The 26,908-nt window shown below is 32.3% G+C and overlaps 3 protein-coding genes across 3 annotated transcripts; 1 reads left to right on the top strand and 2 right to left on the bottom strand.

Annotated features, from left to right (window-relative positions):
• The first annotated feature begins 173 nt into the window (after window positions 1-173).
• On the top strand, window positions 174-26,754 carry LOC130649473 (ubiquitin carboxyl-terminal hydrolase 7-like). Its single transcript, XM_057455753.1, has 36 exons — window positions 174-555; window positions 5,028-5,232; window positions 5,407-5,570; window positions 6,152-6,216; window positions 6,935-7,023; window positions 7,184-7,292; window positions 7,370-7,458; window positions 8,251-8,347; window positions 8,699-8,743; window positions 8,954-8,989; window positions 9,854-9,894; window positions 10,043-10,092; window positions 17,586-17,668; window positions 18,241-18,350; window positions 18,471-18,577; window positions 18,887-18,942; window positions 19,018-19,050; window positions 19,376-19,420; window positions 19,504-19,570; window positions 19,984-20,114; window positions 20,467-20,537; window positions 20,784-20,847; window positions 21,158-21,544; window positions 21,983-22,036; window positions 22,260-22,303; window positions 22,424-22,477; window positions 23,070-23,169; window positions 23,731-23,798; window positions 24,026-24,131; window positions 24,359-24,436; window positions 24,571-24,768; window positions 25,189-25,257; window positions 25,361-25,408; window positions 25,605-25,676; window positions 26,004-26,052; window positions 26,167-26,754. Exons 1-36 carry the CDS (start codon window positions 486-488, stop codon window positions 26,304-26,306), a joined length of 3,294 nt encoding a protein of 1,097 aa, XP_057311736.1. The 5' UTR covers window positions 174-485; the 3' UTR covers window positions 26,307-26,754.
• LOC130649481 (transmembrane protein 117-like) lies at window positions 9,529-13,201 on the bottom strand. Its single transcript, XM_057455762.1, has 4 exons — window positions 12,631-13,201; window positions 12,077-12,437; window positions 11,106-11,342; window positions 9,529-10,740 (listed from the first exon to the last, which is right to left on the bottom strand). The coding sequence occupies exons 1-4, from the start codon at window positions 12,819-12,821 to the stop codon at window positions 10,300-10,302; spliced, it is 1,230 nt and encodes a 409-aa protein (XP_057311745.1). The 5' UTR covers window positions 12,822-13,201; the 3' UTR covers window positions 9,529-10,299.
• Window positions 13,523-16,936, bottom strand: LOC130649478 (transmembrane protein 117-like). Its single transcript, XM_057455757.1, has 7 exons — window positions 16,718-16,936; window positions 16,036-16,247; window positions 15,506-15,869; window positions 15,064-15,300; window positions 14,738-14,975; window positions 14,229-14,393; window positions 13,523-13,951 (listed from the first exon to the last, which is right to left on the bottom strand). The coding sequence occupies exons 1-7, from the start codon at window positions 16,790-16,792 to the stop codon at window positions 13,755-13,757; spliced, it is 1,488 nt and encodes a 495-aa protein (XP_057311740.1). The 5' UTR covers window positions 16,793-16,936; the 3' UTR covers window positions 13,523-13,754.
• Window positions 26,755-26,908: the final 154 nt, after the last annotated feature.

Here is a 26,908-nt window from a genome sequence, read left to right on the forward strand (position 1 = left end):
ATGACTTTCATTGTCACCTTCAAAAGAAAGTTAAAATAATTTTAGCAACTATCCACTGCTGATAATTTTTGTAAATCAATACTGCGTTTTTTATCTTTGATTTAAAGTTATTTAGGACATTTTAGGCACTTAATCATCCAGGCTATACCCAGTAGAAACAGATTATTCACGCATGCGTCTGAGACACAATATGGTGGTCAAAGTTGTGTAAATCGAAATAAAATAGTGGATAGAGGGGAACTAATATTACTAAAAGCTTTTAAAAGCAAATTAGGGTATGAACAAATGCAGAACAATTCATTTTTAAATCATAGTATATACAGGAGTTTATATCCGCCAAGTGGCGGGTAGCTTGCAAGTTGGGTTTAGTAGCCAGTAAAAACGCCAAGGTGGTAACAAACACCCTGGGTGCCTCACATAGCCAACAACAACATATTGGTACTCTAAAGAAGCTTGGTAAATTCAAAGCTTCAACCACCAAAAGAATGAAAAATAAAGGAACTGGGAAGGAAGAAGAAGAAGAAGATGGAATTGTAACAGAAAATAATGATGAAGGTTAGATAGCTAGCTAGCTAATGACTTTCAATGTTTTACGTTTTTACAGGATTCTTGCGCATGCGTGAAAAAAACCCAGAAAAATTGACAGGCAAAAAAATGCAGACCTTAGGTGAAGAAATTCAAATTATGGTTAAAAACTTTTGTACTGTGGCTGCTACCATCTTTTCACTGATATATGATTTAAATCTAAACTACATGCAAGCTATATTCTAATTTTAAGATCAAAAGATGCCTTGAACTGAAAATAAAGTTTAGAATGGACTGGACTGGTCCGCAACTTACTACATGCGTTTTTTACCTGTTGTTTGGCGTAAGAGGTCTGGGGATTATAAACAACACGCGTCATGATGAAAATCGTCTATAACTTACAGTTGTGGAATCAGGACACCTAACATCGTAAGCGCGTATCATGCGCGACACGAACAATCTGCGATCCTATCGTGACCATCGCAATAGAAAAAATGTTAACGAAGAGCTTTGCGATACTTGCGATGTATAAAAAAATAACGATGCTATCGCGATCGTCACTATTATCGTGATTGTCGCTGATGGATCATGAATAACATTAAAAATATTAAACAATAGATGTGTATAGCTAATCTTGTGTCTATGTTTATTTTTTACATTTAAAAATTCTTTCGCATCTTGTATTTTCATTAAAAATTGGATTTTAGAAATAAGGCGACCCTAAATTAATTGTTTGTTCTATGGGTGAAGTAGGTAGTAGTTTACGGTCTGTCGGTCGGCTAAATAAAAATAATTTTATCGAGGATGTATAAATGGTCGAAACAACAAAAAAATAAAAAACAACAACGGAGGAGGGTGTTACGACAACCATGTTTTTCTATGTATGTTTTGCTTATATTAGCGAATGTTAAATTAGCGAATGTTCGATTTAATAAAAGTTCATGAAAAAATAAGAATGTATGGTCGGAACAACAACAACAAAAAATAATGATAAAAAAATAACAACAGAGAAGGGTGTTAAGACAAATGCTTTCTATGTATTTTTGCATAACGCACACAGTTTATATTTTTAGTTGCGAAGGAAAAATAATAATAATTTGTCTCACTAAAAAAATGTAACTAGTACTCAAGGTAAAATGATAAAAAGACTTGCATGTTAAAAAACTTGTTTTCAAAAGTTATGCAGCATGTTTTTTTGTGTGTTGTTTTGAAAGCTGTACAGCAAGAATTATTCTTGTGCTGTTTCGAAAGTTATACAGAATATACCTGTGTTGTTTGGAAAGATATACAGCAGTTTATACTTATGGCTGTTTCGAAATTTATACAGCAAATTATTATTTTCCATTTAAAATAATAAAACACAAAATTTATTGTAATAAAAAAGTTAAGTGTTCTTTTAATGTTTTTTGCGAAGTCTTATAAGAAAATTAATATTTAAGTGCAAAAAAGTTTCATGGACTATAGTTTAGATGACAATATTTAAAGTCTTTCCCACATTAAAGTTATTTTTTATTTCATAACGGAGGAGGGTGTTGCGATATGCGTATTTTACGTTGTTTTAATTATTTTTCTAATATCGTTGAGAAAAATTTAATGATATTAATTATTTTTCCTAAATAATATCGACTAAGAAATTTAAGATTTTGGCAAGCAGCGTAATTTTAAACATTATTATTTTTATTATGTTTTTATCGTAAAAGTTAGGGTTGGGCGGTCCCGTAGAACAACTAAATAAGTTAGAGTCTGAAGAAGATAAAGCTTACGACAACGAAAATATTTTTGATTTAAAAAAAACAAAACACAATTATTCATAATTGCGCTATTCTCTCATGACATTAATTACGTGATTTTTATAATGTTTAAAGATGTATCATGACGGTCGCGATATGGATTGCGAAAGTCATGATGCATCGTGAAAGTCGACCCCACCATAGATCGCAACCTTGACGATGCTAAAAAATTTTACTATCGCGACACCATCGTGAATCGTGCGTGATGCGTATGATACGCCATCCACAATGTTAAGTGTCCTGATTCCAGTACTGTAGCTGAATATGCCTTTTTCAGGAGAGAGTGAGTGAGTTCATTATCATATGCATATCAACAATAGAGTAACGACAAGAACAACAATAATAATAATACTAATAAAAACAATTATAATAATAATGTATATATATATATTTGTAGTGGAAATTACCAGAATAATCCCTTGACTTTTAGACAGATTTTAGATTTTTTTTACTGTGAACAACTTTAAGGGACCACTGACAAACAACTTAATTAAGAATTTGTGATTAATGAAACAACAACAAAACAACAACAACAAAAAACTGGAAGTCTAGGCAAGAAGCCACTGTCTGTGGTTCTATTTTGAGTAAGACTATGTACATGTTTGTTTAAAAAACTCCAGCTGCTTCAATTGGAATGCATTGTGCATTGTACAGCTTAGAAACCTATTTTTGTTAATTTAAATCTATCTTTTTTTCTCTTCTTCTCTCTTTCTTCTTTCTATTCTTTTTCTCCATTACCGTTTGTCTCTTCTTTCAATCTACTTTTGAATTTATTCATTTTTTTCTCATTTTTCCAATCTTGTTTGTTTCTCTTAATCATTTTAATATGGAGATATTACTGTTCAAACTTACCGTAACAACAACAAAATTTGAACTTTGAGGATCAAAAATTGTGCAATATTTGTTATATCTTCAAAACTATATACTCTACAAGTATATATCTCTGAAAATTTACATTGTTTAACTCAAAAATGATAAAAATAATGGTATCAGATAGTTTTGTGAGACTGCTTTTGCTGTGTACATTTCCAAACAGATGACAGTTTTTAAAAAGACTAAATATCAAGGATTGCAGTGTGTAAACTAAAACTGAGCTATTTTTAAAAAAATTGTTGTTTATATAGTAAAGGTAAGTTGTTGTTGTAGACACTGGAAATAGAAGATTTTTTTTTAACTTGCATAACTTTTCCGGACTTTCCATCTGAACTTTCTCTTTGACTTCTATCCAACCTTCAAGATAGCCAAGCTTGGTAAGACTATAATAAGGGATGCAAAAGGCTTTAATGAAGTTAAGGTGTGATTAAGGGAAAAAAATCAATTTTTTTCAAAAATATTTTTTTACACATTCATATAGAATCAAATATGAGCTTTGATAGAAAAGAAATAAAATTATAAAACAATATGAAAGAATGTCTTTATTCCAAAAAATATTTATAGCACACATAACTTATTACACTCAAAAATCACATTTCTGAATGTTTATAAATTAATCATCTTAGGAATAATTTATACTCACTTTTTTGATAATGTAATTACCGTCACAAAAGATTATAAAATAAGCAATCATTATTTTTATGAGGAACTTTTTTATCACCACTTTGTCCTTTCTTCTTATTATTTGTTTCTTACCCATGTTTTTTTGTTATGATCTAAGTGCGGAAGTAAGTAGACATGTGTACATCATACTGAAAGTGTTAAAAATAAATTAGTTACTATGGCGACGAATGAATTATACAGAAAATAATGTAATGTTAAAAAAAATCTTTAAAACTCTTTTTTTACAGAGTTCATATATATATACCATACCTTTTAAACTCCAAATACAAAACAATAAAGCTTTGAGGAGGAGGGTGACTTTTTGTAAAGGAATGATACATCTCGAGTGCTTTTTTGAATTAAGGTTTGAATGTAAACCTAACTTGAGTTATGATGCTTTTTGTGATGAAAGAAAGTGACAAATTTTGCACTAAACGTTGATGGGAAATATCTCAAAAAGTAAGAACATTCAAAGTATAATTCAAATATGTTCCAAGATAAATGTATAGTAAATACAAAATTGTAAACAGAATGTATGAAAATTTTCTAGTTTTTTAAGTAGAACAAATTTTCTAAACAAGGGGTCATTTTTTTAAGCGTTTTTTTATTGTCTAGATAATTTTATATGCTTTTGGAATATAACTATGTCAATGCATTGACCACCATTCAATTTTAGTTTCACGATTTTTAATAGATAGCACTTCTTTCCCTTACTCAAACCTTAATAATCAGTCCAGTAAACATGACTGCTTTGGTTTACTTACTTCTGATATATGAATAGTTGTATGAGATTCACCTGATATGTTTATCAGAAAAAAACTTTTGCGAGAATTTATTCAGTACAAACTTCCTTAATTGTTGATTCACATGTTTCTCCAATGAATTGTTTTTGAAAGGTGTGCTTTTAAAAGCTGTTTCTCCTTTAAATCACTAATTTCTCTTGAAACTCAGAAATTATTTTTAATAGATTTAAAAAATATAAAGCGAATATAAAGGGATGATACTTCAAGTGTATGTATCCTAAAAAGGTCTTGTCATTTTGTTATTTGAAAGAATCTAATGGAACTTGCCTAAAATAAAGTTGAATTTCCAGCCCTGCTGTCATAGTTTTCGGGTCTGGAAATATAAATTAACCAGTTGCAATATAGCATGAGATTATGGTATTTTATTTTCTAGGTAAACCGGAAGCTGTAGAATCTGTAGATGCATCACCTATGACCATTCCCACTCCAAGTGCTTCTAGTGATGATGCTTTTGCAATGGAAAAAGATCTACATGACCACTGTCGCGCAGAGGGTTCCATAACGTTTGATGTAAAAAATGTTAGCAAGATTAAAGATACAGTTTTAAGTGATCCAGTGTTAATCAGAAACCTACCTTGGTATAGTTCTTTGCTTTATTAACAATGTGTACCATCGTGACTACTGCTATAACAAAAAATGACTTTTTCAGCCTCTTTTGAGGCTTAAAATATATTTTTACTGACAAATGTGCCAATTAAAAAATGCTAATATTTCTGAGGATTTTCCTGCTATTTCTAAACTTGTTGTTTCAGGCGAATCATGTTGATGCCTCGATTTAGTACGAATCAGAGTGGTGAAAGGGTAAAAAGTGCAGGTATATTTGTGCAGTGTGATCCAGAGGAGGGTTCATCATGGTCATGTCAAGCACATGCACGAATTACTTTACGAAACCACAAAGGCGATGATTTTACAAGAAGTAAGTCAGCAAAACTCTTGCAATATACAAGTGTGATTTGATTAAAAGCTTTTAAAATATCAAAACTTTCCCAGCACTTACAATCAATTTTGTCTTTTTTTTGCCCTAAATTTAGGAAAAACTCAACCTAAACGCATGTTTAATAGAAAGTGGGAGAGATGGGGATAACAGTAAATGTAATTCCTATCTCTGAATGCTTGCAAGTGAATTTTTTATCTCTGCATTATATACTTTATCTTGTTTTTTATTTTTTTCAAAAAGTTGTTGTTCTGCAAATTTTTTTTCTTTCCATTTTTCATTAATCCATGTTTGTATTTTTAAATTTTTTATAAGCTTATCAAACCACAGCATTAACTGTGAAAAAGCTATCAGAAACCCTCAAGCCTTTTTCTTGCATGTTGATACATCCTAATATTAATTCTGAAAGGAAAAGAGGTGTTTTTTTACTATTATAATTGCCATTTCTCTCTTATTTATTTATTTATTTATTTATTTATTTATTTATTTATTTATTTATTTATTTATTTATTTATTTATTTATTTATTTATTTATTTATTTATTTATTGTGTTTTGTCAATAGAAATAACACATGTGTTTTTTGGGAAAGAAAATGACTGGGGTTATAGTTCGTTTGTACCATGGGCAGTAAGTTCAGTTTTTGATTCTTTTACTATTTCTGTGTGTATATAAGAATATGTGTCGATAATCTTTTTCTGTATGCTGAATTACCAATTTTTTTTTGTTCGTTATACTGACTCAAAAAATAATTTTGACAGTAGCAGCCCTGCTTGGTAATGCTTTTTAAATTTTTTTGACTGCTTAAAGAAATATACAATTATTGAAATAATATTTGTTTTCGTATGCATAATTAGTATACATCGGGGTTTGAATTAAAAAATTAAAGTCGGTTCGCAAAAATTTTGGCACTCTGTAACGAAGTAAACCACCATATAGATGTGACCTGGAATCACCTTAGATCAATTACCATTTTTCTATCACCGCTCTTCGTTCTTAATTTTTTAAAAACGCAATCTAAAAAAGCATTTCTATCGCTGTTCTTTGTTCTTAAACTTTTAAATGTGATCTAAAAAAGCATTTCTATCGCCACTTAAAAATATTTGATCCGCAATTTTATCATTTTCTTCGCAAAGTGATTCGCAAAAATGGCATTTTGATTCGCAAATTGAGAATTGCAAGCTGCTAATTCGAACCCGTTACATATATATTTTCTGTTTACATATTTTTTTTGTGTGTGTCTAAATGATATTCCCCAAATTAGTGTTCATGTCTATGTTGGATTATCAGATTTTTTTGTCCATGCAATGGTCTATGATGAGCATACTTATGCCTGTATCTTTTTCAGGATATTATTGACTCAAACAAAGGTTATAACAAGAATGATTCCATTTTCATTGAAGCTTTTATCCAGGCAGAAGCTCCACACGGTGTCTTGTGAGTGTATTATTAGTTATTATATAAATTTTGAGAAAGGTTTTGACCTAGCATTTGAAGTATATAAGATTAGATGCATTTTTGTGTGTGTATTTTAAACTTCTGTTTTTTTTTTGGATTTTAAATATAAAAAAATAGCATGTGAGCTTTTCTTGTTTAGCTGGGATTCTAAGAAGTTGACTGGTTTTGTTGGCCTGAAAAACCAAGGTGCCACCTGCTACATGAACTCACTATTACAGACCCTATATTGTACTGATCAGTTACGCAAGGTAGAATTATCAGCAAATACTTAAAGCCTTTGTTTGTTTAATCTTTATATTATTAGGTGTGTATTGTGATTTTTTAGACTGTGTATCAAATGCCGACAGAAAACGACGATCCTAATAAAAGTGTGGCACTAGCATTACAGAGAGTTTTTTATGAACTACAACACAAGTATGTTTGTTTGTTTGATTGATTGATTGATTGACTGTCGTAAAAAAGGAAGAAGATAAAATCTATAGCATGGTTTTGTGTCTACTACCTATCTGCACTTATATAAAAAAGTCGATTACTTTCAAAAAAATTTGTGTAAAGATCTCCAATGTACACATAATAAATCATTTTACAGTCAGAGCACTAGTGCCTATTAAATCACTCAGTGAAGAACATGATCTGATGTAGTCTGCAGATGGGTCTCCGAAGAAATGCTTGTGGTTTGTTGTATTGTAAAAGCTAATTAATAGAGGTTTTGAGGATGAGGTTGAAAGCTTATTATATGTATGTATTCCTGTACTTGGTGATATCGAGTTACGGAAACCTTACGTTGCTTACTTGTTTTTTTCTGAGGCCTGACAATGCAAGCTTTGGTTACCAACCTTTTAAATAAGAAAATTGCCCTACATGTTTTGAATATGTCTGGGACAAGAAACTTTTCGGCTAATTCTGGCCAAATGTTCTGTACATACATCAGATTCATAAAGGTTTTATTTTTACAGCCCAGAATTTCAGACTAAAATTTAGGTAACCAAAGCACAAAAACCTCACTCGTACACAGAAAGTGTAAATGGTCATTAATTGCATTTAAAAAAATTTGGTGCTTAAATATCAATATGACCGTAAGAACAAGCACGAAACAGATGGATTGGAAACACTAGTCTTGTTAAATTGTTTACTTGCTAAGTCATTGACACTCTGCACTGTATTTTGTAAAAATGTTGAACCTTAATGATTCATAAATGTTTTTAGTGATAAGTCAGTGGCAACAAAAAAGCTGACCAGATCTTTTGGGTGGGAAACGTTAGATAGCTTTATGCAACATGATGCACAGGAACTTTGTCGTGTGGTATGTATTCAATTGTTGAGTTTCAGTTTTAGAAAGCCATCTTGCCAATGTTTGTGTTAGGAAAAGGAACTAATATCTAATGCATCCCACAATGGGATTCCTCCACAGAATTTTAAAACATTTAAGTTAAATTGTTTTTAAATGTTACAGAGCAGTGGAATCTATTATGGTCATATGTAAGACTTTGGGTTTGTGTGGTACTGATTTTTCTTGCAAAGTCAAAAAATAATTTCTACTATTCTGTAATAGTCCAATAACTATCACGGCGTTAGTTAAATAACGTTTCAGGATACTGCATCTTATTTGTGCACCTCCTACCTCGTTTTACCTTGTATCTTCCTATCTTTTTAGTTGTTAGACAACATGGAAATGAAAATGAAATCTACCGTTGTAGAGGTATGTATAGACTGTGAATGTGTAAAATAAAAACACTGATATTTGAAAAGGTTAACATAGGAAGGCTATAAAATAACTTAAATTTGGAAGAATTTAGGTTTCACTTGGTCAATAAAAACTTTTTTTTATAAAAATCAGTTTCATGACATAATAATTATTTAATGTGGAATAACAGACATCTGTTAAAAATAAAAACATTTTTATTTTCAGGGTACTATACCACGGTTATTAGAAGGAAAAATGAACGTAAGTCTAGCTTTGATTTAGTGTTTAGTATAAACTAAAAAAAATATTTTTATATTAGATCAGTGTGACAGTCCCAATATGTTCATGGTGTGGCTCTGTTTGGGATACTGGTTTGAGTTTCATTTTTTTTTAGTCATTTTCACAACATTATCAAATGTTTTGATCTTATCAAGTCTGTAAAATTTTACTCAAAATAATTGTTGTTTTGTTCTGAGCGTTTTGGTAAGGTTTTAGTGTTGAAAAGTGAGATGAAAGTTGTATAAATTTAATATTTTTGCTCACAAAAATAATTATAATAAAACAAATATTTTTCAATTGGTCATTTCATTCGGTTGATGTTGATAAGAAAAAGGAGAATATTATTGTGCTTATCAATGTCGTCCAGGCTGTTTTACTTGCTTCTTTAGCAAAACTATTTTTGTATCAAAATCTGTAAACAAACAGTGAAGCATTTTTTAGTGAAAACAAACCATCAATGAAAGCTTTAATATCCCTGAAATTAACACAAGTCAAAAACACTACAACATGGCTTTGTGATCACTTATTTTATTTCTTCTATAAACATATGAAGATAAGATCTCTTATATAAAGAACCTGTGGTACTTATTTCTCTTTTCTACTTGGGTTCTTAATATTTTTACGCTGTCATATTTGACATGTAGCATAAGACATTGTATTTATGTCCCTCCTTATAGCCAATCATGTTTGAGATATTTTTGTGCTAATAATAATAACTCATATGGACTCGAAAACTGTTAACTTCTCTTTCTTTGTCATGATTTAATATAAACCATTATTTAATAAGTGCTATAGTAAAAAAAAGTTGTGTGTCATTTTATTCATGCATTTATATTTTCTTTTTAGTCATATATTCAATGCTTAAATGTTGACTACCGTTCAGCAAGGTGAGTTTTTCTGATATTGTGATTTATGATTACTGGAAGAAGTAAAAAGATGACCAATAATACTAAGATACAACATTCTGTCTTTAATTACTCAAAAGTTCATTCACAAAAAGTTTATCCACAAAAATTTAATTTGCTTTCTTTACAGGGAAGAACCATTTTATGATATTCAGTTGAACATAAAAGGGAAAACTGATGGTAAGTGCCATAATATTTATTGTAATCTTGAGATCTCGGTTTCTTATTGGGTTCTTTATTTATGGAATATTTATTGAAATATCTCTGTAAGTCCATGGTAAGTGCTATAATTTTGTTAATAATTTTATAAATCTGTACACATTTATTAAGCTTCTGCGTGTTTCCTCGCTTGTATTAAACCGGTTCCAATATGGCTATATATTATCTTCAGTTTTTTCTTCTCTCCATTGAACGCTTTATTCCAAAAGCAACGAAATGAATGATTGCCAATATTAAGGGTAAAAAAGATATTGATTTCTCCCCCATTGTGTAATCATTGTATTTTAAATGCAGTTTGTGTATCTGATCGTTGTTGTATATGGTGTGGTTGAGCTGAGTACTGTTTCCTTTGATGAACAAGTTTTCATCTACAATACTTATAATATTATTGTTTTGATCAGTAAATTGCTCGTACAACTGAGGCTGGTACATAAGTTGATTTTTAAAATTATAACAATCGATTAGAAGAATAAGGCCTAACAAACCATATGTGAACCATTTTCCTTTCAGTTGAAACTGCATGCAGCACATTTTAAAATTCAATTTCGATGCTAATAGTCCAGGTAGCTTCAATAATGGATTGGGTTTAAATCTTGGAAATTCCCAGTCCTATGAGAGAATGTATCAATATAACAATACTATTCAGTGGCATGGAAAAAAATTCAGGCTTTCGCCCATCTTTTTTATACCACATTGTGTGCATCTCGCTACTTGCGGTATCATTTTGCATGACAGACGTATACAGGTATTATAATATAGATGCTTGATCTGTGCGTTACTGAAAGAAATCTCAAAACAAATTCTGAAATTTTAAACTTTAAAAAGAGCAGTGCATCAAAATCAACATCAAAATAAGAATAATGGTCGAAGATACTGTAACTACAAGTGATGCCATTGCATTGCACTCACCCACGGTGATAACTAGAAACACCTGGACTGAAATTGTATTGTGTGTATGTATGTAGAAGTTTTACCTGTGTAATCACAAGTACATCAAAGAGAATCACAAGAGCTGAAAGGCAAGAACGTCCTAACTCATTTGAAGCTGCATAATTGGATGACATTTCATCCCAAGACAATAAATCTGCGGCTATAACTATAACTGCAATGAAGGTCATCACAATTCCAGTTGACCAGAAGCAAATTATTCTTAAGTATTTGCCTTGCCATTTCTTGCGGATCCATTTTGCCCAGGTTGGATAATGTTTTTCCTAGAGAAATTTAAGATTTAAACTAAAATGCAATGATGTATAGCAATAAAGTTGTCAGCATGTTGATTTCAGCAGCAGGGATCTCTCAATAAAACATGATTTGAGGTGAGCATTAGAAATTTAAAAGTGGCAGCATGCTGTAAACACAGTGAGGAAGAAAGGAGAGGACAAAATCAATTACAGAGCTTTTTTAATTAGCAATCAGACGGCAGGAATACATTCACAGTATCCACGTAATATAGCTTTGCATATGTAATATATTTTTGATGAACGAAGATTAGGAAATAAATTTTAGGCTCCAAGGTTACATGTTTAGTGTCTTTTAATTTGCTTTGGGAAGTTGATAAAGGTTATGCTGAATATAAGTATTATGTACTTTTGAGTAAAAAAAAGTTATGTAGGCAGTGTTTTCGTTTTCCTTAAAAAATAGAGTTGTCTTTCTCATGGTTTTCTTGTGTCTGCCATTTTGTTTTTTCTTGAGGGGGGACGGTGTCATAGGTAGCATTGTTTACATATGTAATATTGTTTAAGAAAGAAAAACATTGTGAATATTCCTTTAAAAAATCAAGAACAATCTATCGAAGGAACAGGTACATTTGAAAAAAAGAGGAAGGGCACACAAACTAACACAGTAACGGAAATGAAAATCTTAATGTTTTATTTTTTTTTTTACTTTTCACTTTGTTTACTCAAAGACATTATTTAAAATATACACACTAGTTTAGAAGCTTTACCTGTAGTAATGTGTCTGTTACCATCAACACCAGCGTGAAATGCGAAATAAATGATGCAATTGCAACACCCTTTGTAAAGGTAGTGAAAGTGATCTCCATTTCATTAGTAATGAGGGAATCTGATATTTCTGGATTTGCTTTCACTATTTCATTAAATACTAAAGACCAACAGTACAGTGATGCAACTAATGTGCCAAAAATTATGACCCATGACCCTTGTCCTTTACTGAACAGTTTTAGTTTGAGGATACCATTAAGCAGCAACTGGTGGATGACATACTTTCCTGTCCATAATGCAGTTACAAATGCACAGATTATCAGAAACAACTTCAGAACCACAAACTCAATCTTCTGGGGATAGCTAAACAAATGGAAAATGCTAGGTGTTAGATGAGAAATGTAATATTGTGTCGTTTGCTAAAAATGAACCCACTTAGTTAAAATCAACAGATGTGGCATTGAAAAATTTTTATATTGGATGATAAAATGTAAATATGGTGCTAGCCGGTTGTAATTTCAGATAACGTAACATATAAAATCCCCTTTCCAATTACCTTCCAAATAGCATGGAATAAATATTTCCCAGCACATCTGCTTTGCTAGCTGCAAGACTATATCCTATCGGGTCTTCTGCGATGACCAGCCAACTTAATATGACCCCTGTGTAAGCAATGATTAGTCGAACATAAGGGTGCTGGAAATAATAGTTCAATTTATTCGGTGTGTTGACATCAATGATTTCCATATCTTCATCACTATCGCTATCTGAATCCTACAATTAAAAACACATGTTTGCATATGTGATGCCTTTTTTGTCTAAATTATAACATTAACTTCATTTCACTATTCAAAAAGTGCCCTTAATAAAAGTCAAGTACTCGCACTGTTCCACAATTATTTCACTACTGCAAGGTTCTTTAAAGCCCCTTTAAGGAACTCACAGACAAAAAATGTATGGTAGAGTATGGGTTTACGTGCAAATTTATAGAACAAAGTGAAACCGTGATCAGGTTGTTCACCAAAACTCACAAAGCAACTTTTAAAAATGCCTGTCAGAAAGAACTAATGGACCACACTAAATTAAAACGTTACATCACTTCAGAAGAAATAAAAAATATTTTTTTTACTTCTACAGCTTTAATGCCTTTCCTGGTATCCCTGCATGTTAGCTTGTGTAAAACGTTTTCACAACTACAAAGTATATCTGAAATAATCGAGTCTAAACTGTAGAGGCAAGGCATAAACTTTATCAAGTTTTTTGATGATGAGAAATCAGTGTGTTGGACTTTTTCTTCTCCAAAAAATTTAAGGTCACAGATCCCCATTGTCAGATTGAAGTTTAGTGTACATTTTTCAATTTGGGAGTCACCCATTATGCAAATGCCTAATTAAAAGTCTTATAAGGCTTTTAGAACATGTATAGTAAATAGGGTTATGATGGGCGCGACAGATTAGACTATGATAGGGTATTAGTCATATTCTTAGTTTAAAATGTGACTTTTGTTGCAATTAAGTTGAAGAACTTAAGATGATGCACACCATAGCATTTTACACCAATCTCACTTTTTGGACATGTCCCAAACAAAATTATCAGAAAGGTTTGTGTACAGCTTCATTTCTTAATTTACATTCATCTGTATGTAACAAAGAAGGAAATATGTTTGCAGGAGACACTTTGTTAAAAGGCCCAAAAAAGGACACGTATTAATACCTCTTCAACATTTGGCTTTATCTTTCGTGACTTTCTTTTTTGTATAAACTTACTCTCATACCAGTTTCTCACCAATTTCTCTCGATCGCTTTCTATTTGTGCAAACGTGTACACCAAATATATGAAGACAAAGAACGCTAGTATAGATGGTATAAATGCAATACCTGCAACAACAAAAAAAGTTGTTATGTAATGTTGGCTGATAAACATGCTCTTGATGAAAGTGAAGCCTGCACAAGTTTTGTTGTGTTATCTGTGAAGTATAATTGATATGTTCGATTATTTTTATATGTAACTATCCAAAGTGCATTAGATTTGAGATTTGTATGTCTAAAATTCTTAAAAATGTAGCAAAAGTTATGATGAGAAATGTTTATTACATCACCCTGTTTTTTTAACAACATTTAGTTTGCATTTTAATGCAGAAAAGATCTTGTTTACCTTTTAAAGCTACAGGGTATCCATTATACATGGATAATGTCATGTGATCAAGCGTTCCCAACACAGTGCCATTATGATTAGTGTTGTTCCATCTATATTCATAAGTTAGCATTTTCCTATCTGCAATGGCGAGAAAGGTTTTGTTCGTAACTGTAAAGATTTTACCTAAAAAACATTTTAATCTAAACTTAATATGTACTAATTAGGATGTGCAAATTAGAATAGTGAAAAAATGTCGAAAAAGTAATAAATTAGGAAAAAACTCTGACCTGAAAAAATCTAAAGTTTATAAAAATTTTAGGTTTTCCGAAGCCAAATTCATTGATCAGGAATTAATGTCAACATACATTAAAAACTTTTAGTAATTGACAAAATTGGTAAATAAAATCAGAAGTTTTGTTGTTATGTGACATGAAGAATGAGCTATAGTTGCATGCCATCATGTTTTTTAAGAGGGCCTTCTTTTTTGTTACACTTTTTGTATGGCATGTAAATTTCTTTCAGCTTACCTTCTTTGTTTACGTATTGACCATATTCAAATGGTTCGTACATAATTTGCGTTTTCCATTTATACAAATCAAGTATCATTACAACCAAAAGTATGCCATAGTTAAACCATTTTCCAGAGATCTGAACTTCTGGATTGTTTACAACACAACACGCCGGCAAGGCAATAGAGAGTTCGTTAGAATGCACTCCTGGTAATTTGACATCAGTGGTGCAGCAAAAGTGTGGGAAATCCCAGTCCTAATGTAATCAAAAATGGGAAAATTATCTCTTTGTGTGACCATTGATGCTATTGTGGGAAGAAATAAATGTATAAATAAATACGTACCTGCATTATAATTACTAAGTCAAAGATTAAAATAAACGACGCTAAGAATGATCTTGAGAGCTCATTAGTTGAAACCATCCCACGATTTATTCCATCCCAATTCACAAAGTCTGTTGTTATGCCCACCACAACTACTATAGTCATAGCTAAGCACACCAACCAGAAAGCAATCACCCTGTTGTAACCTGTTTGCCACCACCGTCGAACTGGACGCATCCAGTGATGATATTTCTTTTCCTAATATGATATTCATACAAACTATTAGTTTTGCTTTGTGTGGTATTATTTGTTTCAGTTTTTTTTATGGTTTCAGAAACTTGTGAGGTTTCTATGCAATATATAATGTTTAACCAGAAGATTGAGTGGTTAAAATTTTTATAAATATATTTTTGATTAAATTTAATTTGCTTGTGCCAGTGTTTTTTACAAATTCGCATGTTACCTGTAACATCATGTCAAGAACCATCCAAGCTGTAATAAAATCACCCAGCCATGTTACAATAGCTGCCATTTTCATAAATGTTTTGTTTTTAATGTGCATATTATCTGTAGAGTGGTATTGGTCCATTTCACTTCCTTCCAGTATGAGAACTGCATTGAATATTGCTGACTGGTAAAAGACAACACACAATGTGAATAAAAACACCAACATCCATGACCCTTGTCCCTCCTTTGAAAACAATTTGAGTTTCAATTTGCAGCAAAATAGCCAATAGTGAATAAATATTTTGCCAACAATAATACTGAAGATTATTGCGAATAACCACAAGCAAACTTTAACAGCACTGTACCCGTTTGGTGGATAGCTAAAACGAAAGCATTCTTTTCTTAGATTTACTGTTTAGATTTTGCATTGTTAGCAATTTATGAATTATTTTTACTGTGAAGTTGCAGCTAATAGGCAATATATTTAAATATATATATATGTATATAAAAAAAATTACACTTTATGTACTAAGACATGTTTTTTACTTTGCAAAAATCATGGAGTAGATGTCTCCAATTAATGATATGTGACAATTGGTGACACTGTGCGAAACTGGATCTTCTGCGAATATGTAAAAGTTTAATATGGTCACAGTGCAGGCTATCAATAATCGCAAGTTAGGGTGCTGAAAGTAATACTTGAACGATTTTGGTTGGCTGTCCAAGATTTCGATTTCATGTTCTACATCTTCGTCAGTCTAAAATGAAAAGCATAGGTAATCCACCAATTTCCTAATGTAACAAAATACATGCCATGATCTTTCCCTATGTTAAGTTAGAGTGACAGTTCATTTTACCCCGAGGTTTTTATTGGATTTTTCAAGTAGCGGCAGTGTTGTTTTGTGTAATCAATATGGTTTTTGTATTTGTTATATTGGTGGTTCATGACATTTAGAGTTACACAAAGACGAAAACCAAGGTTTGGATTTTAAATCACTAACAATGAGTAATCCGTTACTTATCTACTATTTTTAAAAATATTGATCAGAGCATATAATTTATTGATAAAAATGAATACAAGAAGTTGTAGTGTTGACCCTTTTTTTTGATATTTTGTCTTATATCTAAAAGTCATCAACATATTATAACATGGAACACAACCTTACAATACAGTGCATAGAACTTAAATTTACTTTCTTTGTGTCCATTTATAGAGAAATAAACTTACCATGTAGACAGTCTTCTTTGCCTCAAATTTTTGCAATTCTTTTATTAGTTGTGGAGTGACAGTGATGTCACCCATGTTTTTTATTAGAATTAGACTAGCTTGAACTAACTAAGTTTTTAGTCATGTTGAAGCTGATTGAAAGATCAATGTTTTTGAAACTTAAAGACGTATTGAGTGATTGCTTATGATTAATTCATAATAAAATGTTTTTTAAAAAGTTTTCACCATAATTTTTCATTGCTTCTTATTTTTTAATTTTAATATTTAATCACAAGTAATAATTAACATTAATTTATAGAAATCTCTAAATAAAGCAAAAAATCAAAATGAACAGAAATTAGAAAATTTTCCCATTGTTTTTTTTAAAGTTGTTTTGCATGAAAATACAGAAGTCAGTTGAATAACCTTGAATAAGATAAGATTAAAATTTATTATAAATTGAAGTAATGTAACTTCATCACAATTCATGAGCTGGTTATCATTTTGTCTAATTGTTCGATTTCTTCATATATCAGCGAAGAGGTCAAGCTTGTCCTAACAGATTGCGTGATTTACGTATGATATGTGTATTAACATTTCTATATCCAGCTTATAATTTCTGGTCACTACTTTGCGGCACTACTTTCACAGATGCATGAGCACTGTAAACAATGTTTAAAAAAGTGCTTTCTAAAAAGCATACGTTATAGAACCATCTATATCAGGCTCTGTGAAGCCTTGAAAATTGAAAGGAGGGTCATGTTTCTTGATTAAAGCATAAAAAACCTTAAGATGCTAATTCCACGTCTTTATTTTTTTAACTTGTTGTGCACCTAACAACACTCTTTTTCCATGGTAGAGCAAAGACATTTATTCTATTTTATTTTAGTTATTGATTCGTTCACAGAATATGTGAAAGCGGAGATGCTGGATGGTGACAACAAATACGATGCAGGAGAACATGGCCTACAGGTAATTTAAAAAATACTTTTTACTCTGAAAAAAATTTTTACGCATTGTGGCGCATTTTGGCCATATATAGCAGAAGCTAAAGGACAAATTGAATCCAGACTCACGAAAAAATTGATTTTTTATAAGCATATTCAGACCCAATTTTTTAAAAAAATTAACAGATACAAAGTATAATACCAAGGATCACCTCTGTAGATCTTTTTCTTCAATATTTAAATACCAATATCGTATTTTTGTTTTATGAAGATATGCATTTTTCCCAGCAGAGGATTAGACGTTTTCAATTTTTTTAAAACGTTTAAAAAGTTTTGGGCTCTAGTTGAAATTATTCATCCCAGATGATCAGTTTTTTTGAACCTAAATTAAACTCATGAAATATATTCACTTGTGCGAGGACCCAATTTTATCCTCTATATGTATTGTCCTTTGTGAAATATATTTGAGGTTCCCTTCAAAACGAGTAAAATTTTCAACCAAATTTCCGCCATAAAATACGAATTGAATAAAATTTTTGGTCTCTAAATATATTATTTTTGAATCTGGTATTTGCTACCATGTGTGTTCACGTACAGGATGCAAAGAAAGGAGTTATATTTCGTCGCTTCCCACCTGTTCTTCATCTTCATCTTCTTCGCTTTCAATACGATCCTGAAACAGACACGAACTACAAAATTAACGACAGGTAGGTGCTATAATCAACTTAAATTTTTACAGCATAATCAATAATTCCAGAGTGCAATTCACTCTCCATTCCCTGTCACTAAAACTTATGTAAGGACTTTTTTGTTATGTTATGTTTTAGATATGCATTTCCTGAACAGTTAGATTTGACTAAATTTCTCGACCCATCGGCAAAACAAAACGAACCCGCTCCTATATTCACGCTACATGCTGTACTGGTGCACAGTGGTACGTAGTAAAAAAAGTTAAATCTTTATAACTCTTGGTGTCATTTTTACTTATTAAATCGGTACCTTTATTGCTGCTCTACTTCTGAAAAAATGACCGAGAAAATCACTTCAATTATCCTGTGCGATCAAAGTAAAGACTTTTAAAGAACTAGATTCGAACTATATTGTGTAACACTATGAAGACGAGTCCATGTTAAAGCCAGAGATATTTTGTCTGCCTCACTTTTTTTAGTTCTCTTTTAAACATAACATTGATGCGTTTATAGTGGCATTTGTTGTCAGAAAATAAACACCACTTTCATTTCAGGTGATAACCACGGTGGCCATTATGTTGTTTACATCAACCCAAAAGGTGATGGGAAGGTGCGTGTGTTTTTCTTTTTTTTTGTGATCATCATGTTATGACAGGGTTACCATTTTTGCAATTATTTTTTTCAGTGGTATAAATTCGATGATGATGTAGTGTCACAGGTAGTCTGTTTTTTAATTGTTTTTTTTGCTTTATATTCAAAAAGCTCCATTATAGTTTTTTTATTATTATTAAACCCTTATTTAACCATTCCTGCATATTGTCCTGTTGATTTTTTTACGAACAAACGCCTTGCAGGAGGGTTTTTTTGATCATCCTTGACAAACAGTTTTCTAGGTCTTTTTATATTTTGTGAGGTCATATCAGAGAGATTTGCCCACTACTCCTGTTGTTGCAAATCGAAGTCAATATACAGTTTGAAGAAAATGAAAAAGCATGGTGCGTTTTTTTCAAAGGAAAAAAATTGTATTTCTTAATAACGTTTAGGCAAGCAAAAAAGAAGCCATTGAAAATAATTTTGGTGGTTTTGAGGTAACTAGTTATATACTGTTAATTTTTTTAAAAAAATTTGTCATTGTACGTGTCAATGACTATGCTTGCTTTTTTCACATTAGGATGAAGTGGTGATAAGACATTGTACAAATGCTTACATGTTATCATACATTCGTACTTCAGAATTAAGTAAGTGGAAGGTTGTTGAATGTTTTCAAATGTTACGGACAAGTATTTTCCAGCCTTTTTGATTCACCTCATTTATCCGCAATTACTGACATTTTGACACGTCATTGTGGCGTTTGACACGTCATTGGGGCTTGTGGCCTTGTGGTTATGGAGTTCGCTTTGTAATCACAAGGTCCGTGGTTCAGTCCACAGTGCAGGCATGTTTAGCAAGTGTCTTCACCACAGCTACGGGCCAACCCATGCCTTGTGAGGAAAATTGGGTAGGTAATGCCGGTGTATACTTAATGTATACATTCCGAACACAGGACCCACATTGATAACAGTGCTATATCCTGTATATTTATTCAGAATAATGATAATAATAATAATAGTACCATTCAAAGCAACATTTAGGTTTACGTTTTTTTTCCTAGAAAATATTTTGTGTGGTGTGTCGAAAGAAGATATTCCGGAACATTTAGAAACTAAATTCACTGAAGAGAAAAGATTAGAAGCGCAGCGAAGAAGAGAAAGAAGCGAAGCTCATTTATACATGGATGTTCAGGTAAACTGTACTGAGCTTGACATTGGTCATTTGTTCGGTTCTTTACACCAGACCTTGTTGTTTGGTCATTTTTACTGATATACCATTAAAGTACCCCTCTTGTGACTGAACCAGTTTAGTCATCACCCATCACTGATTTATGTGATACATAAGATTTCACTTAATTAACACGTTCTCCAAGTAATTTTTTTTTCTTCTGTTTTTGTTTTTCCTTCCGTTGTATTTATAAATTGCTAAAAACAGTTTTGTTGCATGGTATCCTTTTTTCATGCTCCTTTTTACAATAATAACCGCGTGACAATCCCAGCAGACAAAATACGATGGTTGTGTCAGCACATGTCGATATGTTTAGGTGCTGACTGAAGATGCTTTTTCTATGTGGAATGGCAACGACTTATTCAATCTGGATGATGTGAGATCTGTGTAAGTTGGTTTTGCGATCATTTTCTGCATGACTTAGATGGAAATACTGTTCTGATAAGTTGGGTACCTTGAGTACCTAAATTATCGGAACAGAGTAAGAATATAAAGCTCTGAGATCTTAAAAATTAAGATATATATGGTCTATATCTTGTGGTATCTATCTTTTGGTCTATATCTAGTGGTGTATATTTTGCGGTATATATCTTAAAATATATATATCAAATATCTGTTAATTTACTTTCGTAGCAATTTTCGGATGTTGAAGAGGGAAAAATTAAAAGATGCGACACGTATAATTGCAGAAACTTTAGTAAGTTAGTCCATTCATTTAATGCGTTGTGTTTTACATTTTACAATTTAACACTCCCTACGCTCTAAAATCTTCTAAATTTCTCTTCTAAAATTGTAAAAAAATTTAGAAAGAAGGAGCAAACTTCTGGCAAAAGCATCCTCGTTATGATTTTCTCAACAATGGTTAAAAAGTCTCAAAAGTCATCAGTTCTCACTCGGTGACGAGTGACAATCCTGTAAACTCTTAGCTGTCCTCTGTCTGGCTACCCTGTGGATTTTTTCACGGGTTGACGCCTGGTATTATGCATAAAAGATATCGTTCCTTTTAGGGTTATACAGCATCTCAATGTCGCTTGTGGCCTTTCCAAAAACGAGCAAACAATACGACTCGTCCCGCGTTAGTCGAATTGAGAAACGAAGATAAACGCAGATTTGAGAGCGTGGATGATATCGAATTATATTACGCCAACGATCAGGAAACGTTGATGTTAGCGTATTTAGAGACACTTGATGTTCAATCCGGTCTAGATAGTTTACCAGACTTTGACAGTAAAAATGAGATAATTTTGTTTTTTAAATATTATAACCCGAGGACTAAAGTGATGTCGTACTGCGGTCATGCGTACGTAGACTTAAAGTCGCAGCCATGTTCGTTATTTCCGATGTTGTGTGAACGTGCAGGGTTACCGAAAGGTACAAAGTTGCTGTTTTTCGAGGTATGGTCAGCAGTTTGTTTTTTGTTTAAAACAAATTTTCATTTTGTTTTTGTTTTTATTTGTTTTGTAAATACAGCCGACTTTAAAATTTGAGCTCGCAAAAAAGAAAGTGGTTGTTATAGCGTGGACAAAAATGTGTTTGGGATAGCGAGAGCGTGAGAAAAAGCGTTTGGAATGGCGAGAACAAAAGAAAATTGTTTGAGGTAGCGAAAGTAAAAGAAAAGCGTTTGGGATAGCAAAAACAAAAGAAAAGCGTTTGGGATAGCGTTTTTGAGTTTATAATTGTTTAGAAATAATAGTTGGGAACAATAAATTTGTTTAAGACAAACGAAATTTCGTGATATCGAGAGTCAGAGTGTATTATTAGTTCTTTTGCATTACCTACGATTCGTTAACCTATAATTCGATATATCTTTTTGCCAATTTATTTAAATGTAGGAAATAAAGGCAGGTCAGACGGAGAAAACAAAAACAGACAAAAAGTTTGATGAGGCGAGTTAATTTTCAGCGTTTTTATTATTTTTGTTACTCACCTTTGAGACGGTAATGTCATCCATCAGAACGAAGGTAACACCATAAAATACACATATACCTAAAATATATTTTCTTGTAGGCTGGAATTTTTTACTATGACACAACACTAGCCTTGTCATGCTTAACTCATCTAGGTTTACACGCCTGCGTGTAGTTTTACATTGTGTTGTTGTTCGTCTAGGTTGTACAAGATCTAATGGATGGTGATATAATTTGCTTTCAAGCGTAAGTGCGATGCATGTTCAGCTGGCTGCATTTTTTATTCTGTCTGTTGCCATGACCACTATTTCAACCAATCAGATCGTTTGATTATTTTTTCTGGTGAATGTTTCAATTCTTTTGTAGATATGATCCTAATCTTGCTTTGTACGAAATTCCAACGCCTGTGGAATATTTCAAGTAGGCTATTGTATTATTTTTATCATTGGTTTGGTTTTAAGAGACATTCATTGTAGTCACAGTCAGTAAAGCTTCATTGTAGTCAAAGTCAGTAAAGCTTCATTGTAGTCAAAGTCAGTAAAGCTTCATTGTAGTCAAAGTCAGTAAGGCTTCATTGTAGTCAAAGTCAGTAAGGCTTCATTGTAGTCAAAGTCAGTAAGGCTTCATTGTAGTCAAAGTCAGTAAGGCTTCATTGTAGGCAAAGTCAGTAAGGCTTCCTTGTAGGCAAAGTCAGTAAGGCTTCATTGTAGTCAAAGTCGGTAAGGCTTCATTGTAGTCAAAGTCAGTAAGGCTTCATTGTAGTCAAAGTCAGTAAGGCTTCATTGTAGTCAAAGTCAGTAAGGCTTCATTGTAGTCAAAGTCGGTAAGGCTTCATTGTAGTCAAAGTCAGTAAGGCGTCATTGTAGTCAAAGTCAGTAAGGCTTCATTGTAGTCAAAGTCAGTAAGGCTTCATTGTAGTCAAAGTCGGTAAGGCTTCATTGTAGTCAAAGTCGGTAAGGCTTCATTGTAGTCAAAGTCAGTAAGGCTTCATTGTGACGCTTTTTACTTTTAGAGATTTATTACAACAAGTCCAAGTGGTGTTTTGCGACAAAGCGAATTCGAATGACGTAGGCTTCACTGAAATACTCAATCTGAGGATGACGTATAAACAGGTTAGATTTTGGTATCAATTTCTTGCAGTTGTCTACACCGTGCACTTCTTGCGTTTTTTATAATCATGTTCTGTTAGATGCTAAGTTGAACTGACATTTATTGCTACATCAATGTTGTGTTCATATTCAATTCTGTGTATCAGTCAAAAACAATGTGATTGTCGCTTTAACCGTATTTAATTCAAATATTTAAGAATATTCCCTAATCAGATGTTTGAAGAGATGTTATTAAGTGTTTTGTCCTTACCATTCCGTTTTAAACTTAACTTTTTACGTGCCCGCCATATATACTTGTCTCGCTAATACAGCTTTGTCTTAATGGTCAAAAAAAATTTTTTTGTCTTTAATGGTTTTTAAGTAGGGAGAGTGACATTGCTCTGCAAATCCTCGTTTTGACTGTTGCTAGGATACGGCTAAATTCTTTAGATGTGCGTACTGAGAATCGTGCTACTGAGGTAGACCCTTTAGCAAAATAGTTTTCTGGAATAATTATAGTCGTATTCTTCTTCCCTTTTGTCATAATAGTAAAGCATGCTTATTGACAGCCTTACTTCGTTTTAGCTTGCTGACGCTGCTGCTGCTTCTCTTGGAGTCGATCCTATGAAAATACAATTCTTTAAACCACAAATGTAAGTAAACTCCATTTCACCTACTAATACTCCAATCAATATATAAATTTAAACAAATTTGCGTGAAACCTCATTGTTACCTCAGAATGTGGCTGCGCGTTAAACTTTGTTTCTAAAATCGGATTGGTTAATTAACTGAATAACCAATCATATTTTGTTACATTCAGGAGTGTAAACCAGGCGATAGAATCGTTTCTGAATATTTTGCTTTTATAACTCACTTTCAGATATCGTGACCATCCGGGGAATGCTATCAAATGCACTTATGAAGGACAGCTGAAAGATATCTTGGCTGGTGGAAGAAGAGGAGCAAAAAAACTTTATTACCAAATAGTAAGAGTGTTCCAGCTTTAAATGTAGCTGATATTTTTCAGTGTTTTCTCAGTTATAGGTAATTTGCTCAAACAATGCTCCGTTTACACTGCGTTTAGTATGCATTTATGTTAATGAAAGTTATTAACGCGTGTAATCTAGCCTTAGTGTTCACGAAAGTTAAACTGCTAAAGCTCCATCACTGATGTAACTAGATTATGCTAGCAAAAGTTTTTTTATTTATTTAGCTTACTATGCCTATTAACATACTGGAGAATAAAATTCAGTTCAAATGCGCATACATCAACGCTGAATTAAGGGATGAGGTAGGTCTGCGTTTTTTTGTTACTGTAACAAGTCTGGTCTCTAAAATATTGTTCATTGTTTCTAGATTTTGTGCTTCAAACATTATTTTCCTGTTTTTCCTTTTGATATAGCAATTAATTTTATTCCATTTTAGACCGATCTTGTTATTCCTGTAGACAAGCTAGGCACTGTAAAAAATTTATTAGACGAGGCTTTAAAATTCGTTCAACCCGTGGACTCTTGTCAACTTCGCTTGGTAGAAATCTCTTCGAATAAAATACAAAGAATAGTACCGCCAGCCAGTAGTTTAGATGCCCTGGTCACACAGCCGCAAAGATCATATCGTCTAGAGGTAACTATGTAGTTGTGCATATTCAGAACTTAACAAGTTTAAAGTGGATTTCCCCTTAACACGTTTTTAAGATAATTTTTTTTATAAAAGAACCTGGAAACCATTCCTAAATCTTAGACGATCAATAACTTCTAACGCTGAGGTGTCTAAGGAGAAAAACAGTTTTTTGGAGTGCAACAATATCGTGTATCAATAATATAACGAAATTTACACCCTTGTTGTGACAAATTAGGAAATTTTCTTTGTGTGGTAAAGTTACCTGATTAAGAAAACCGTTTGCCAAATTTAGCAGATCAAACTTGAGGCACGTGTTATTAACTCGTGGGGTGTAAAAGTTGTTTTTTCATTAAGATGTATGGTCTATGTTGTTTCTGCAGCAAACTCGTTTACTCTCTAGCATTAAGACGTTTCTCATTGTAGGAAATTCCAAGAGAAGAATTACACGAAGATAAAAATTCAATGCTGGTACCGGTTATGCATTTCCAGAAGGTAAGTTTAGAAACAAGTTGAAGTTTAAACTTTGCTTAATTTTTTTGTTTGTTTGTTTATTTGTTCGTTCGTTAGTTTTAATTATCAATATTTTTTTGTTTAGGAAGCATATACCGCTTTTGGTGTTCCATTTTATTTAAAAATTACAGAAGTGAGTTTGTTTTTTATTATTTTTTTATTATGTGTCTCTACAGTCTTATCTCTACGGCGAAGAGTATTGTCTCTACGGCGAAGGGTAACATCTCCACAGCGAAGAGCAAGTTTCACTCGTCATGTATATTTCTCACAATCTTTGAACTGATCTCACACAACACTTGTTTTTTAATAACATTCTTTTTTATGGCTAGGGTGAAACAGTGTTGTCAGTTCAAGAACGAGTTCGAAAGAGATTAACTCTTCCAGAAAAAGAATTCGAAAAGGTAGGCTCACTCGTAAATTCTTTTCATTCATCAGTTTCATTCTATTTGCAAATAAGCGCAAGTTTTTTTTTTCGCTAACTCCGTTTGTTTGCCAGTCCCTTTCGTCCGTCCGCCCCTCCCTCCCTTTCATCGTCCGCCCCCTTTCTCCCATCCCATCTTTTAATTAAAACATTCAGAAATAATGCTTTCAATCGACCAGCAATGATTTGCAGGAAATCCCATATATTTTTTTAGGATTCATTATTAGACTTCATCAATTCGTCATATTTGTTGACACGCTCTTTACCTGCTTGTCATTTTTCAACACTTCTACTTTTTGTGTTTTAGATCAAGTTTTCACTTGTTCATATGGGAAAAGTAACTTACTTCCCCGATGGTACGTACTTTCATAACATCAACAAAATTTTTGAATCACAGATAATTAGTTTAAAGTCAATTTTTAGAATTGTGTTTTATATTATTCATTATTTTTATATACCCTTTTTTGAAGATCCGAATCGTCGTTTAACGTTATCAGACTTTCAAAGTAACGCAACGCAACCTTATTGGTTAGGGTTGGACCACGTGAACAAAGCACCAAAACGCACGCGATATGCATACACAGAGAAAGCTATCAAAATCCATAATTAATAAATGCCCCGGCTGGAACCTTGTATGCACCAACACTGAGTACGGCAAGTTGACAGTGGTGGTTTCAAAGAATGACTTTTCTACAACAGCTATAACGAAAATGATGGATGCGAATCCGTGATAAAATAGCACCTGCCAAAGTTACCCAAACAATGGACGATATTAAAAAAATGTGAAAATTTTTTTACCTGTAATGTAGAATTTTTAAGGCGACAGAAATTCCGCTGGTAGCCCAAAGAAAATCTTGAAATTCTTCCATGTACAAAAAACATATTCTTTGAAATTGTTACGTTAAATACTTTTTTAAGGAAGAGCGTCAACAAGGATTTTATAATAAAACAGATTTTTTTTGTAGTATATCGAACGTTCTTTGTTCACTGTTCAAAAAAACTTTTATAAAGTGTATTGTGGAAAATTATTACTACAAATAAAAGAAGTCATTTTAAAATGTTTTATTTTCTTTCTGGTTATTTTTCAAAAGCAAAAGCGATTCAAGAAAAAGTAAAAAAAATCCATGCTGAGGAGTGGTAAGCTACTCTTAATGGTATGAATATTTGCGGGTACTAATTTTCGCGAAATTAAGTACGACATAAAATGTCAAT

The sequence above is a fragment of the Hydractinia symbiolongicarpus genome, chromosome 7, assembly GCF_029227915.1.
Source record: "Hydractinia symbiolongicarpus strain clone_291-10 chromosome 7, HSymV2.1, whole genome shotgun sequence".
Lineage (NCBI taxonomy): Eukaryota > Metazoa > Cnidaria > Hydrozoa > Anthoathecata > Hydractiniidae > Hydractinia > Hydractinia symbiolongicarpus.

Bases quoted from the DNA above. Each gene is read 5' to 3' on its own strand.
- LOC130649473 (XM_057455753.1), top strand. From the start codon at position 486: ATGAAAAATAAAGGAACTGGGAAGGAAGAAGAAGAAGAAGATGGAATT. The intron at 8,348-8,698 runs GTATGTATTCAA...CTATCTTTTTAG, and splicing joins CACAGGAACTTTGTCGTGTG to TTGTTAGACAACATGGAAAT. The intron at 23,170-23,730 runs GTTAGATTTTGG...ACTTCGTTTTAG, and splicing joins TGAGGATGACGTATAAACAG to CTTGCTGACGCTGCTGCTGC.
- LOC130649481 (XM_057455762.1), bottom strand. From the start codon at position 12,821: ATGGAAATCATTGATGTCAACACACCGAATAAATTGAACTATTATTTC. The intron at 12,438-12,630 runs GTAATTGGAAAG...CCATTTGTTTAG, and splicing joins TATTCCATGCTATTTGGAAG to CTATCCCCAGAAGATTGAGT. The intron at 10,741-11,105 runs GTAAAACTTCTA...ATTCTCTCATAG, and splicing joins ATGTACTTGTGATTACACAG to GACTGGGAATTTCCAAGATT.
- LOC130649478 (XM_057455757.1), bottom strand. From the start codon at position 16,792: ATGGGTGACATCACTGTCACTCCACAACTAATAAAAGAATTGCAAAAA. The intron at 14,394-14,737 runs GTAAGCTGAAAG...AATGTTTTTTAG, and splicing joins TCAATACGTAAACAAAGAAG to GTAAAATCTTTACAGTTACG. The intron at 13,952-14,228 runs GTAAACAAGATC...TTGTTGTTGCAG, and splicing joins ATACCCTGTAGCTTTAAAAG to GTATTGCATTTATACCATCT.